Genomic DNA, 15,557 nt, shown 5'->3' on the forward strand with positions numbered 1-15,557 from the left:
GCTCTTGGTCTGATTGGCATTCCTGTGTATCTGAGAGGCCATTCCTCCATCACTGTTTTCCCCTGCATTTCTGCCTCTTGTGTCAGTGAGTGGATTTCATTGTATCCATTATTAGAAACTCTTGCAGCTTCTTAGATGCACATTAGTTCTGGTCTCAATTTTTTTTTTTTTTTTGGCCATATTCAGCATGGTTGTTTGTGCCTTTTAATTCCTGCTCCTCTCACTATTCTTATGACATGTGTATCGCTACAACTAACAGTGCCCTGCTTTCCCCAGAGGCTCTGGTCATTTTTTCAACCCTTTTTGCTCTGTTTTCTTTTCTTTTTTCTTTTTTCTTCAGCAGGAATGAGAGCAGGAATGGAGATCGTGCATATAGCTAGTCTTGGAAGCTCACAAGCCTTCTTCTCAAGCAGTTCTAGGATCTTCTTGACTCGCCTCTCGCTGGCAGCACGGACATAGCTGTTGGCATCCAGAGCTTCTGCTCTCTTTTGCTGCTTCTGTCAGCTCATGTCTGACGCTGAGCCCTTGCTTTAGCTGTCACATGTCCTGCTGGGTTTCCTCTGTGCTCTGCTCTGTTGACTGCCAGCCCTTCCTTTGTGAAGCACCTCCGTTGTTTCTCAACTTGCCCCGTTCTTTCTCTCTCTTTCTTTTCTTCTTTCTTTCTTTTTTCTAAAAGTAAGCATTTTAAGCAATATTTTGTAGTGACGTTGAATACTGTTTCCCCTTCCTTTTCAAAGCTTATTTTTCTTTGCTTGACTGTTTAATGAATTCATTAGACACTTTCAATGAAACCTCTTTCCCACAATGTCTGTAGCTTTATTATCATGTCTGAGGGTTGAGCTGGAGCCTGGTAACCACAGCCACCCTCCAGGACAGCAGACTCAGGACGGTTCACTTGACTGCATTTCTCTGGCTGCTGTTAATCCTTCTGCCTCTGCCAATGTCTCTTAGCTGTTTAGCCCAGGTGCTCATCATCATCATGTGTGTGTGTGTGTGTGTGTGTGTGTGTGTATGTGTGTGCGCGCGCGTGTGTAAATACATGTATATATATATGCTCATCGTATATATGCATATATATATATATACATATATATATATATATATATACACATATATATGCCTGTAGGTTCTTTTTGCATATATGTTGGTATGCCATGTGCATACCTGGTACCCAAGGAGACCAGAGGAGGGCATCAGATTCACTGGAGCTGGAGTTACAGATGTTTGTGAGCCACCATATGGATGCTGGGAGTCAAACTTGCTTCAGCCAGTATTCTTTTTTCTTTTTCTTTTCTCTCTTTTTTTTTTAAGGCTTATTTATTTATTATATGTGGGTACACTGTAGCTGTCTTCAGACACTCCAGAAGAGGGCATCAGATCTCATTATGGATGGTTGTGAGCCACCATGTGGTTGCTGGGATTTGAACTCAGGACCTTTGGAAGAGCAGTTGGTGCTCTTAAGCGCTGAGCCATCTCTCCAGCCCCGTCAGCCAGTGTTCTTAACCACTGATCGTCTCTCTAGCTCCTGCTCATCATTTTTTGATGGTACTCCATGACATTCGACAACTTCAATCCTTTGAATGAGTAATTTTTTAAAGATTTAGTTTATTACTTTATATTGTGTGTGGAAGGGTATATGCACACGAGTGAAGGTGCCCACGGAGGCTCGCGGAGGTCAGCAGCTTTGAACTCCCCTGAAGCTGGAGTTACAGACGGTTGTGAGACACCCAGATGGATGCTGGAAATCAGACCCAGGTCCTCTGAGAAAGCAACCAGGGCTCTCCACTCCTGAACCGTGTCTCCAGCCTGTGAAGGGATAATTTTTAATGCCAGCGTTTGAAGTTTGAAGGGCTTCTCCCTCACCCTGCTCTCAGGTATCATATGACCCTCAGGTTATCTTATAACCTCCTGGAGCCTTCTGCGCCTTCTAAGTTGCTTACACTCGAACCTCTGTCCCTGAGTGCTCTTAAGGCTGAGTGTTTCTCTCTGGTTCCTTTTGAACGTGTTGATGCTCTGTTCTGATGGACAGCTTTCCTGTTGGTAAAAGTCTCTCCCATGAGGAAGTGGGGCGGGCACAGGCTGCTCTGGAGTGCTCCTTTACAAAGGGCCTGGTGAAGAAGAGATTCCCAACCACTCAGCCGTATTTGCCAAGTAGACGACCCTGCCAGTGAGATGCTGTGTGTCAGAGAGGAACATGAGGGAGTCGTTTCTCTCCTTCCACCACATGAGTTCCAGGAGCTGCCCCTCAGGCATTGAGGTTTGGCAGCAGGCATTTTATCCACTGGGATATTTTACTGGCTCTATTGTGTTGTGTTTTTATTATTCTTAAGTATGAGACAATTTTTTGTTTTTGTTTTTTTGGATTTGGTTTTTTCGAGACAGGGTTTCTCTGAATAGCCCTGGCTGTCCTGGAACTCACTCTGTAGACCAGGCTGGCCTCGAACTCAGAAATCTGCCTGCCTCTGCCTCCCAGAGTGCTGGGATTACAGGCATGCGCCACCACCACCTGGCTGAGACAATTGTAATCTTAACTTCTCTTTGAACCTATAAACACAGAGCAATTCCAGAACTTGTCAAGTGTGGGGCTTTTTTGTTTTGTTTTGGTTTGGTTTTTGGTTTTTTGAGACAGGGTTTCTCTGTGTATCCCAGGCTGTCCTGGAACTCACTCTGTAGACCAGGCTAGCCTCAAACTTAGAAATCTGCCTGCCTCTGCCTCCCAAGTGCTGGGATTAAAGGCGTGTGCCACCACTGCCCGGCGCCAGGTGTGCTGTTCAAGACTGTTGTTCATGAAGTTTCTTATTGCCCATTCTACCATCAAAGTACACAGCACGTATCTGTGACAGGGTGGTAGTGGCAAAGTCACAGATCTGAGGGAATTTCCCTGATGGCGCATACTGTTGAAGTGGGTAGGGCGGTACATACTGTAGTCTCAGTACTCGGTAGGCTGAGCCAGCAGGTTTACTGTAGCTGGACTTTGTCTGCTTTGCGGGTTCTTCTTTCTTCCACCCTTCTCTACCTTTCTACCCTTTAACCCCCTAACACTAGATAGGAGAGAGAAATGGATAGAAAGAGAAGGGGGAGATGTTATCATTAGATCACTTCCTGCTGACTAGGGGTGTTCCTTAGGGCAAGTCTGAGCTTCACCGTCAGAATATCTAATTTCTTCTTTTTCTTTTTTCTTCTTTGCACATGACTACCAAACAAACCATGACCAACAACAGCAAACAACAAACAACCCTTCCTCTTGGGGCCCTAGCATTTATATACCCTCTCAAAAGTCCCCATAATTCTAAATGTCACATAATCGCAGAAACTATCTGCAGCTGGCAAAATCATACCCCTGCTACAGCATGAGGCAAATCACAGTCAGCTGCTGTGGAGTCTGAAGCAGCCCCACATCCCACACCTGGGATTAAAACAAAAACATATCCCCATAATATTTCTGTGTTTTTCAAAGAAACCAAAAGTCCAAGATTGTCACTACAGCTTACTTCAAGTTTGAGACCCCGGGCTACACAGAAAGACCTTGTCATAAGCAATGTTATAGGTTTTCGTGCTGGTTTGCTCTCTTTATATCTGGAGAAGCATCTCTGCAGATATTTTCCTGGTTTTAAATAACTCATTTGTTTTCTTAAATAGTGTATTGTTTAAAAAAAGTGCTTTTGCATATTTTGGATTTGAGTCCCTTGTCACATACATCTTGGCAGACACTTTCTCCACTAAGCAGTGATTTAACAGTAGTATCAAAATGGAATTAACTTCCAGGCCAGCAGTTCCCATGTTCTCCTCTCAATTAAGCTAGCTGTATGGAGTATCCAGTTTACCAGAGTAGAGCCCTGGGATTGGATGCAGGGACCAGGGCTGGGAAAGATTAAAAGCACATCTTCAAAGGCATTGGATTTGAGAGGCCCCAAACCATCAAGCACAAGGCTGAGTAAGCTGAGGGTGAGAGATGGCTCTCATCCCAGGGAGTTTGGCTGGTGATGCATATTTAGGAGATGACGTATCTAAGAGTGGCCTTTGGAGATCTGGCCCTGATCAGCTGAGGAAGCCCTGTAAACTGAGAAATGTGCGCCTAGGGCAAGCTAGCCCTGGGTGTTTGGAGATTGCATAAAAGACAGAGATGGGAAGGAACAGTCAGGGAAAATAAACTATGAGAGCAGACACCAAATCAAGTAAGAACCGGGGGGCTTGGGGAGGGGTTTCTATTGATCCTGAGAAAAAGCAGCAACCCACCCCGTGGACCAGACAGACACCAAGGACTTGGCCACTGACCAGGCTGAGGGATATGAAGGAGGGAGGTGTACTTTGGGGCAGACCAGAGCTCAGTAGTACAAGTAGACATGGCAAGAGTATCAGCATCCCCAGGGTGGGAGCATCCCATGATACACATCCATGGACCACAGTCAGCCTTGACCCTGACAGTCACCCCTGATTTCCACACTCGATGCCAAGTGTAGTCTCTGGTGCTGCCATGATGAAATGTTGAGCCTGGGGGCTTCCTCATCAGACAGCTATGGTTACAGCACTGGGGGCCAAAAGCCAAAGAGCAGAGATGGCAGGGTGGCATCCCCTGATGCCTCACTCCCTGCTGTGAAGATGCCATTGTGTCTCTATCCTCACATACCCATCTCTCCATGTACATCTGGATCCTGGTTTCCTTTTTTTTTTTTTTTTAAATAAGGACACCAGTCACATAGGATAGAGTCCATCCTATGACTCCTTTAGAGATCCTGCCTCCTGATGCACTCACATTCAGAGGCAATGGGGTTAGTACTTTAGTGTTTTAATTTGGAAGAACATAGTTGCACCCATAAAAGGGCAAAATCCCATGAACCCTGACATGGCGTACCATGTAAAAAGCATGGTGTAGCATCCTCTGGTGGACATGTGAGGGACAGGTGGCTGGCTGCCCTTCCCAGACCCCAGAGGTCTCCTTGACTTTCTCACCTATTCTACCCACAGGCTCACTGGTTGGCCAGAGACTCTCAGATCACCCTGATGTGAGAAAAATAGGATTCACAGGCTCCACGGAGGTGGGAAAACACATCATGAAAAGGTAGGTGGGTCATCTGAGTATCTGGGTATTGAGATGGTGACCCCACAAATTGGGTCCTGGGTTTTGGTGGGTATAGCCAGCCCCAGCATGTTAATACAGATTCAGAATTTTCCATGAGCCCTTGCGAGGCTCAGTGGAGGCCACACAAGCCAGCAGGGTTCTGGTACTATGCTATCTCCTAACCCTAGCAGTGCCAGAAGTCAGCAGATCTGCCTTGAGATCACCATGAGTATAAACTAGACACTAATTTTAAAACCTCAACACACACTAAGACGTACTCATCCATAACTTTTATATTGATTACAAACTGACCTGGCAGTGGTTTAGATACATTAGATTAAATGAAATCTATTACAGTTCGCTTTCTATATCCATGGCAGATTCAAACAACTGCAGATTAGAAATATTTGGAAAGTCAATTTTGCCTGCGCTGAACACGTATGACCTTACATTTACCTAGCCAGGACAAGTATTCATACCGTGCTCACACTGTGTTAGACATCATGAACAGAGAGCTGTGGGTACAAGAAGGCAGCATAGCTTCTGTGCACACTGTCCACAAGGAGCCTCAGCACCTGAGGGCTTTGGTACATACAAGACTGCTGTGGGTCACCTGTGGGCAGTGCTGAGGCAGGGGAACCCCTACTCTTGGGTGGCCAAGAACAAGAAGATCTGTGCTCTCAGGCCATGCACTTACGGTGGCATGGCTGAAGTATGGATATTGCCCATGGACACACGTCTGTGATTCCTGACATCTTTCTGCTTGGTCACTAAAACCCTGAGATATCCCTATCTGGCCAACACAGCTCTCCGGCCACATCTGCTCCAGCTGAGGGATGATTCTCTTTAGGATTTTCTCAATCCACATTTCGGGAGCACCAACCGTGTGCTAGGCACTGGGATGTCATAGGAACCAGACAAGTGCGTGCTACTGTAGGGAGGCCTGCCTTCTCACAGACGGAGTCATTCATAAACACACAGTGGAGCAAAGCATCTGAGAGAGACACAGGGAGGTGAGGGTCAGAAAAGGGCTCTAAGAACTGGACAGGAGGGAGAGGAGGACACCTATGAAAAGCCTAGCCTGGGCTGTGTATTAGGGGAATAGAGCAGGCCCAGTGGTAGGAGGTGGAATGGATTGTGGGGGCGGTGGGTCTGGTGGCTCTTTGGAGTCTAACATGCTCTGGCCTTGCCTTGTACCCCACCTGCACACCCCTGTGCTCGGGGCCACCTGAAGTTAGCGCCACCCCTCTGTTCCTTCTAGCTGTGCCCTGAGTAACGTGAAGAAGGTCTCCCTGGAGCTGGGTGGAAAGTCACCCCTTATCATCTTTGCTGACTGTGACCTCAACAAAGCTGTGCAGATGGTGAGGCTGGGCCAGGGGTAGAGATGGGAACATACGGGAGGAAGAAGAGGGAGGCATGGGGCAGAGGCAGGGAAATGGGAGTGCAGCATCTCTCGGCGTCTAGGGCTAGCCCAAGCTGCACAAGCATCCATGATGTCACACGTATAAGTAGCCCAGTGAGAAGCACCCTTGGGGCAAGGATGTTCGCCACAGTGTATTCCCAGCATGTCCTGTCATACCATTGAGCTAGCTGCACGGATTTGGGAACATGAGCAGGCTGCCTCTCATGGCATTTGTGAAAACCTAAGTATCTCTTGGGCATGACCCTGCTGACAGCCAATGACCCTGTGCACACATGCTCAGGGTCTCTACCTCAGTGCTGGGTAGCCACAGGCTAGACCTCAGCATACCCATCTGCACAGGGCCAAGGAAGTACCCATCTGTGCTGACCTCTTAGATTGGCTGGACTAGGGACTCAGGACAGTGACTGCATGTGACACATGCGATGGAAGTGGAGCGATTCTTACCATTGGTGTGTGCCTCAGTCCTCCTGTTCTTTCCACATCAGTCAGGCCCACTCAGGTATCCTCCAGCCATCTTAGCAGCCTGCCTAACCTCCTTCTGCCTTGGAGGAGCCATGACACCCAGGATAGTCCTAAAACGGAGTCCCGCCTTGCTTGGCGGGAAGCTGAGGGAGGCCAGGTCCTTGTTCATGTCCCCTTGAGCCCAACAGCCCAGGGTCTTGGTTCAATGCAAGATGCTGCTGCCGAGCCCTGCACCTAGAGGGAGGCCTATGCCAACTGTTGGGCTGTGTCGTGCAGGCCAGGAGAGCTGGACTGGACTCTGCCCCCCATCCCTGGCCTCCTGCTACAGGCTTCTCAGCTTCTGGTGTGTCCTAATGGCTTTCCTCTACTCCTGCAAGGGCTTCCCTGGAACCAGAACTGTCCCCTCAGCCTTTCCCTCAAGCTATGCGTGCAGCCTAGTCCCAAGAAAACCTGGTACCTTTTGGGTCACCCTGTTACTACCAATGGTCTCGGGGAGCAGGCAGGCTCAAACCCACCCCATACTGTTCTCTATTGTTTGTGTGACTAGCATCGCTATGTGGCAGTGGGGGTGAGGCCTCTATGGCTTCCTCTGACCATGTATCCTCATTTCCCACTGCTATCCCTTACCTCCTCAGGCTGAGGGTTGCATGGGACATATGTGTCCAGTGCGGGTCAAGCCTGACCCATGTGTGGGAGGAAGGCAGGATGCAGGCACACACCCCTCTTCCATGAGAGAGAATGGAAATCCTGACAGGCACTAGGGCGGAAGCACTGTGGAGATCCCTGACCTGGCATTTCTGTTCTTCTCTGAAGGGTATGAGCTCCGTTTTCTTCAACAAAGGGGAGAACTGCATCGCGGCAGGACGGCTCTTTGTGGAGGACTCCATCCACGACCAGTTTGTGCAGAAAGTGGTAAGCTCGAGGCTGGCGGCTGAGTTGGAGGAGCAGGATGCAGGAGAGGCAGTGGTACCCAGTGAGGAGTGGCTGGGCTCCTCTCATTGGCTACCACCATCCGTTCAGAGGATCCCTGGGGAACTCTCTTGAGACTTCAGCTCAAATTGACATAACCAAAAAGGCACGTGGGCTGAGGGTGTCTCAGTGGCCTATGCTTGCTCAGGCCTTGGAGTTCCATTTCCACCACCACCACCACCACAAAGAAGACATATTCTCCAATAACAGAGCCTCGGGTGAGGGTCAGGTGTACAGGATTCATGGAACTGCCCCCTTAGGTGGGAGGGAGCAGGAGAGGACAGGGCAAGGGAAAGAACAAGAAAACATGGCCTCAGAAACCCCCAGCAGCATCCCAGGAGGAGGACCTGCCCCCAACCCACAACGTTGGGCAGTGGTTGTCATAAGCTGGCCTTGGGGTGAGGAAGGAAGCTTCTGACAGCTCTCGATCTTAGCAGCAGCAACCTGCCAGAGCCTCTGGGGACCTGGCAGGTGCCAAGCAGCTCCCACTGGATTTACTGGCTGATTTAACAAAACACCAAAGGGCCAAAATGGCTTTTGGAACAAATGGGTCTTCTTGGCCCTGTAGGCTTGTCTTGTTTGCTTGCTGTTTGTTTGCTTGCTTGCTTGCTTGCTTGCTTGTAGTGCTGGAATGGATCCCAGGGCCTTAGCTAGTGAGATTATTGCTCTGTTACCCACCCTGAGCCTCAGCGAGGAATGTTTTTAATGCCTGACTTCTGGATCTCTGTGGATTGGCTTATGACCAGCTTCATCATGTGAGGTTAACAGTTGTAAAACGAGGAATGTTTTTAATGCCTGACTTCTGGATCTCTGTGGATTGGCTTATGACCAGCTTCATCATGTGAGGTTAACAGTTGTAAAACGACACTCTCCTAACATAAACCAGAGATGGGGAAACTCCAGCTGTTAGGATGAAGTCATGCGTGGGCACAGGTCGGCCCAGCCAGAGCCACCACCCATCTTCAAAGTCTAGACAATAGTGTCAAGGTGACAACTGTAATCCCATTTTAGGTCCTGAAGATCAGGCAGGAACCTGACAGACATGTGCAGGCGTGGGGAGAGGCAGCAAGTCTACCTGTCATTTAACGTACACTGTGGCTAGGACACTCTGAGGAAAAGATAGGGTGACATTGCCACTTAGAAGTATTTCCTGGGGGAAGGTCTGTGTAATCAAGTACCAGAGATAAATGATTCATATGGAAGAAGGTTTGTTCTGGCTCATGGTTTCAGAGTGTGTGGTCCCTTGGCCCAGTTGCATTGGGCCTGTGGTAGGGCAGAGTATCGTGATAGAGTAGAGCAGAAACAGTGACCTCATGGCTCAGAGAGAAGAGACGAAGGGCCAGGATCCCAATGTCTCCTTCAAGGGAACAGCTCTAGTGACCTCACTCCCCTCTGCTCTATCCTGTCTCCTAAAGGTCCCGCCACATCCCCCAGCCCCCAACCTGGCAACCAAGCCTTCAACACTGGTGCCAAACCAGAGTAGTCAGGAATGGCTCTCGGTATGAAAGGCAACAAGGACAGGAAAGGACCAGGCAGCTGTGCCGCATAACAAATGACACACAACACCCACCCGGTAGCGAGTTTACCTGGCTCCCAGTCCATCCCGACCGGAGTGAGCGCTGAAGTGATGAGTCTGGAGACAGCTCTGTGTGATCTCAAGATCCAGGACAGGAGCCTCGGAGCCAGGCCACACTAGAAAAGGTCTGCTCTCCCAGAGATCTGTCTCGTTGGCCTCTGATTCTGGTCATCTGCGTTCTTCTTATTTTCAGTTGTGAGCCTAGCCTTTGATGGCTGAGCCATCTCTCCAGTCCACGGACCCTTTCTTAATCTTACATCCTGGCTCTTTTTTTTAAAGATTATTTTGCATGGATACATGTTTCTCCTGCATGTGCATATGTACACTGCATGCTTGGTGTCTGCAGACGTCAGAGGGCACTGACTGCCCTGGAACTGGAGTTATAGATGACTATGAGCCTCCATACCTGGGAACCAATCACTGGACCCCTGGAAGAGCAGCTGGTGCTTTTAACTCACGAGCCATCTCTTCAGCCCCTGACTCAGATTTCTGTTCCCTACCATTCCAAGCTCCAGAGCTTTAGATCACCTCCTCTGTTACACCCTGGGAAGCATCTCTAAGTCACAAAACCTAGACTCACTTAAAGCTGCCTGTGGCAGAGGGAAGGCTTCCTGGAGGAGGCCACTCTCAAGCTATTTGTTGAAACAGAGAAAAATGAAGGCGGAGATTGGTAGACTTGATCCTCAGAACCCTTCTCTCTGTCCAGTGTCTGTCCTTCTATCTGTCACTGAAACTGCTGCAGAAGATAGGTTTGAAGCCAGGCTTAGAAAGCCCCATTAGCTGGGAAATGGTCTCCACACGTTCTTCCGGCATCTGCGGTCAGTACAAAACCGCAAAGGTCGGAGGTGTCCTGGTCCTGACTGTCACAGAACACTGTAGAAGAGTTGTTCAGGACTTGACCAGAGGATTTTCTGCAGGTGGAGGAGGTAGAGAAGATGAAAATCGGCAACCCCCTGGACAGAGACACCAACCACGGCCCACAGAACCATGAGGCCCACCTGAAGAAGCTGGTGGAGTATTGCCAACGCGGTGTGAAGGAAGGGGCCACACTGGTCTGTGGTGGGAGCCAAGTCCCAAGGCCAGGTCAGTCAGAATTCTCCAGCTCACTTGGGTAAACTGAGGCAGCAAACACTAGGCCTCTGGTTTCCAGCCCAGATCTAACTCGATATAGCCAAAGGCCAAGTACTGGTATGGTAAGGATTCAGGCCTGCAGCTCAGATCTTGGACATAATGGGCCTCGGCCATTTGGTCACTCTCGGGACCCAAGTCTAGGACTGAGAAGGTGAGGACTCCAGAACATTTCCTCTGCTGTTAGGGAGTTGCCTTTGGGGACACTCCACCATGGGGGCAGTCTCCTCTAAGATTTCAGAGCCCTCCCATTTTGGCTTCTCTTTCAACCAGTTGTTTTGTAGCGTTGTGTGACTTCTGGAGAGGCACGGACTAATGCCTACTCACCCCCGGATAGAGCACCAGGAACTGACCAAAAATGATGGATCCACTGAGGTCTAGCTTACTGAGCCAGTTTATTGGAGTCATTTACACGGACATGAACGGTTCAAAGGCAGCTGCATTAGAGCCTGGGTGACGACCTCCAGGCTTGTGTCACTTATTTACTATGAGCTTTTATCGTCCTTCCCTTCTCCTTCTCCTCCTTCTCCTCCTCCTCCCTCCTTCCTCCTCCCTCCTCCCTCCTTCCTCCTCTCTCCTCTCTCCTCCCTCTTCCCGCCTCCCTCCCCCCCTGCTCCCACCTCCCTCCCCACTCCAGGGAGTGTTTTAATTCAGAGGAAACAGCTAGGCAACAGGTGGAAACTTGACAGTGTCCCTCCAGTGTTGGTAAGCTGCCCTTAGCTGGGAGTGAGCCTTAGCCTAGAGCAGGCAATCCTTGAGATGGTGCAGATCTTCACAGACGCATGGCTCAGGCTTCCCATTCGCAGCTCTACAGAGCCAGCACTAGTTAGATACTTCTGCCTGATGGTCCTGGGCACTTGGCTTTATCAATCCTCTCACTGCCTGTCTTAGTTTTTTGGATTTTTTTTTTTTGTTTTTTGTTTTTGTTTTATTTTGTTTTTGCCACAAAGACCCCACGACCAACACAATGTACAGAAGAGTTTATTGGGTTTCCAGTTTCAAGGGGTGAGTCCATGATCATGGCAGAGCGCATCACTGTGGGCAGTTACATCGCTGGAGCAGTAACTGAGAACTCACATATTAAGACAAAAATTATGAGGCAGGGAAACTGGAAATGGTGTGGGCTTTGGAAACCCCCAAACACACACCTTCTTCAACAAGGCCACGCCTCCTAATCCTTCCCAAACATTCTCACTAACTAGGGACCAAGCATTCCAATACATGAGCCTACGAGGGTCATTCTCATTGAAATCAGCACAGTGCCTGAGCCCAGGCCCACCTGCTTCTCTGGAATCTCCTCTCACTTCTAGCCCCCCAAACCAGGACAGCAGAAGCCCCATGGATCGAGTCTTGTGCTGCCTACCCATGGCACCACAGCTCCACATCCTGGCTGCCTTTGCTATCTGCCTTATTTATTCTATACAGAACCCTGCACAGAAAGGCTCTCCTTAGCTGAAGGAAAGAAGGAGGGAAAGAGAGGACAAACATCCCTTTCTGATTCCTTGATTTTAATCCTCTCCTGGTTCTGTGAAGTCTGGCACCTCATTTGTGTTTGGGCTCTCCTGCACCTCATCCTGCCGAGTGCCCCCACAAGTCAGCCATACACCCTTTGTTTATTCACCCTCTGAGAGCTCTCAGGTCCTGATAGCCAGCAGTGCCCTCCTGCTTCGGAGGCAAGTTCCCTGACGGTCTCATTGGTAAGCAGTCTGTCTTGCCCTTGACCCCCAACCACCGTCTTGCATTCTCTCTTGATGCTTCTCATCTTCTGCCCTCTGTATTGGCTGTTCCTCAGCTTGGCAGGCAGCCCCCAGCATCCCACCCAGAGAACAACTTGTCACTTAGCATAAGTGGCTTTCAAGCACAAACTTCCCTGTATCGCCGATGTGGGGAGTTCCTTAAGGCTGGGTACGGTGTGACAAGCCCTAGCAGGGGGCAGAGGCAAGCCTTGTTCATAGAGCAGGGAGAGGGACCCAATGGGCCAGTGCAGCCCCCAGGAACCTAGGGTAGCACATCAGCTCTCTGAAGAGGAGGGTGGAGAGTTTTCTAGAACCCTGTCAAGAACAGGACAGATTAGGGATGACTCTTTTTGGCCATTTCTACCTGGAAGGCAGATGATGAGGTGCCTGGGTCTATAGTGTACCTGTTAGAACCAGAACAGAGTGCTATGTGAGCCAGGCCCTGGTCGGGGCAGGAAGAGACTGTCGGAGACTTACACCTCCAACATGCGTCAGACCACTGTCTCTCTTACAGGCTTCTTCTTTCAGCCAACCGTTTTTACGGACGTGGAGGACCACATGTACATTGCTAAGGAGGAGTCCTTTGGTCCCATCATGATCATCTCTCGGTTTGCTGATGGGTATGTGATCCGCCATGCCTCTCCAGGCTTTTTCTCTGTGTGCATGGAGTCTTGACATGAGTTGTAAGAGATGGTCCATGAGGAGGAAACTGAGTCCGCGAAGAACCTGTGCACCACGCCTGGGCTGCCTGCCTCTTAAGACTCAGGAGGTTCTGGCTTCCCTTTGCCTCCCCTCTCCCTGGGCCAGGATGGCCTCCAGGCCCAGATGAGCAAAACCAGTTTCCTCTCATGTCCCTGCTTCCCTCGGTCTGCCCTGCATCTCTCTGGCATTACTTACAGCCTGCCAGGTCCAGTTCTCATGGTGTCTTATGAGTAGTAAATTGACCCTATACAACTGGCCTGGACAACTTGGGTCTTAGGAATGAGCTTCAGGTTGGCTGGATGGAGTGAACGTGTCTCTGCTCCGTGCCACATCTGTTTTTTCCTGGTACAAAGGAAGAAGCTGTGCTCGCCTGGATCCGTGAGCCTCCATGGCAGCCTCGGGCAGCTAGGTCCAGTGGCCTGGAGCCTGGGTCACATGGAAACCGACTGAAGGTAGCAAGGATCCTTGGGAGCTAACTTCAGAGCACACTCCTCAGCTCAGTGGTCATTTGAGGCCGTCGGGTTAAAGAGAAAGATCCACTCATAGTGGAGGAACTGCAGATCTTTGGTCACATTTGACCATCCATTTTTTTAGGCAAAATGACACCTTCCCCTTTCCCAACTAATGGTCACTATGTGACTACAATCACTGTGCTGACTATATTAGACAGGCTTCACTTTCTTTGCCAAACAGGCACAACCGTAGCTCTTTGATCCAATGTCTGCTGAATTCCCTAAGCTGCCTCTCTGGGCTCCGTCCCTGAGTGAGGTCCCATGCCCAGCTCTGCTCTGTGAAGTGCCTATGCCCTGTCCCCTCCACCTTCTCTCCTGCCACATTTTCCTCCAGTCTTGCTCTGGCCTCCACATAGTTTTTTTTTCCTTTTAGAATCTCATGGGTGTGAATCAAGGGAGCTAGGAACTTGGTAGAGGCAGATTCTGATCTTGCCTTGTCCCCAGTCCAAAAATGGACGCTCTGAGCATCCCTCAGGGATCCTTGGATTTTCCCCCACAGGGACGTGGATGGGGTGCTGTATCGGGCCAATGCCACAGAATTTGGCCTGGCCTCCGGTGTCTTCACCCGCGATATCAACAAGGCCCTGTATGTCAGTGACAAACTGCAGGCGGGCACTGTGTTCGTCAACACGTATAACAAGACTGATGTGGCTGCACCGTTTGGAGGATTCAAGCAGTCTGGATTTGGCAAAGACCTGGGTAACCAAACCCTGTCTGTGGGACTGTTTTTCAGCAGACACCTGTCAAAGGCCACCAAGGGCCAGGTTTTGTCCTCAGTGCTGGGGTGTCACACTAATCAAGAAAGCTGGTGGCTGATCAGTTCTTGCTGGGAGGGGACACTCCTGAGACTGATGTACTTTCTGAGATAGCAGATGGAAGCGGAAAGTATATGTATGCATAATAGGTTCTTGTCACAGGCAGACAGAGAGTCAACTTCTTGGCTGCCAATAGCTAGTAGGGCACCCATCCCACCTCTTCTACCATCAGTGTAGTAGGGAAGGTTCTGGAATGGTTGCCCCAGTTCATTCTCCTGCCTGCACTGGTACCCAAGCCCACAGCTTACTACAGGGATGGCCTGGGTTGGATGCGTGATTTCCCCAGGACCTTGGTTTCTCATCTGTGGAGAGAGCCAGGCTACCCACAGGTGTGTTTCCCAGAGAGGTTCCCTGCACACCCATAAGGTGTCCCAACAGTGTGTGCTATCTTGCAGGAGAGGCGGCCCTGAACGAGTACCTGCGGATCAAGACCGTGACTTTTGAGTACTAAAGCCGAGTCTCTGTGATACTTGTCCTGTACCCTGTTGGCCTCCTCTCAGGGAGCCCTGTCCCCTGTCTGGTGGACTTAGCACCCTCCTGTCCCCAGCACTGTTCCCTTCAGCTGCTGGAGCTATCGGCCTGGACCCCTGCTGGTGACAAAAACCCCTCTGAACAATCGGAAGTGGTTCCAAGTGGAGTGAGCAGTCATGTCCCCCATGAATAAAAATTGTGAGCAGAGGTCACCTGCACTTTGTGTCACAGCTCTGTCTATGGGTACCTCGGATGGACCCAGAAGCAATGGTCACCCTGAGTCCTGGCTATGTAGCATCTCTTGGCCTTCAGAGAACGAGACTCCATAATGGGGGCACAGGAGGCAATGCATGGGTTACCACACACCTCCAAAAGCAGACTGGGTACAAGAGGCTGTGGAAGAGGGTATGCCCCAGAAACAGGAAATGAGACTTGGGGAGTGAGCCCTGGGCCATCAAGCACCCCAGTCTCCTGCAAGGACTCAGGCTCTCACCAGCCATTCAGTGGACTTACTTGGACAGCCACCATGGCAGCCTGGGGTCTACAGCAGGAACTCCACCCTGCCTGGCATTTCCCCGGACAGCACTCCCATCTTCTACCATCTTTATTTCTTGTCATCTTATGCCACCCCAGCCGAGAGCACAGCCCCTGCAAGGCTTCTGCCTCCTGTGCGTTCACCTGTGGGTGCCCAAGGCCCTCTCCCC

General features: G+C 50.1%; 1 protein-coding gene across 1 annotated transcript in view; it reads left to right on the plus strand.

Moving 5' to 3' along the window:
- The window catches only part of Aldh1l1 (aldehyde dehydrogenase 1 family member L1), a 50,279-nt gene extending 35,208 nt beyond the window's left edge, over positions 1–15,071 (plus strand). Inside the window, exons 17-23 of the mRNA XM_052174312.1 lie at positions 4,966–5,059; positions 6,321–6,420; positions 7,758–7,856; positions 10,407–10,572; positions 12,868–12,973; positions 14,067–14,266; positions 14,778–15,071. Coding sequence (XP_052030272.1) covers positions 4,966–5,059; positions 6,321–6,420; positions 7,758–7,856; positions 10,407–10,572; positions 12,868–12,973; positions 14,067–14,266; positions 14,778–14,833 — 821 coding nt within the window. The 3' untranslated portion in view covers positions 14,834–15,071. The remainder of the gene's footprint in view (positions 1–4,965; positions 5,060–6,320; positions 6,421–7,757; positions 7,857–10,406; positions 10,573–12,867; positions 12,974–14,066; positions 14,267–14,777) is intronic.
- Positions 15,072–15,557: the final 486 nt, after the last annotated feature.

The sequence above is a fragment of the Apodemus sylvaticus genome, chromosome 2 (genome assembly GCF_947179515.1).
Source record: "Apodemus sylvaticus chromosome 2, mApoSyl1.1, whole genome shotgun sequence".
NCBI lineage: Eukaryota > Metazoa > Chordata > Mammalia > Rodentia > Muridae > Apodemus > Apodemus sylvaticus.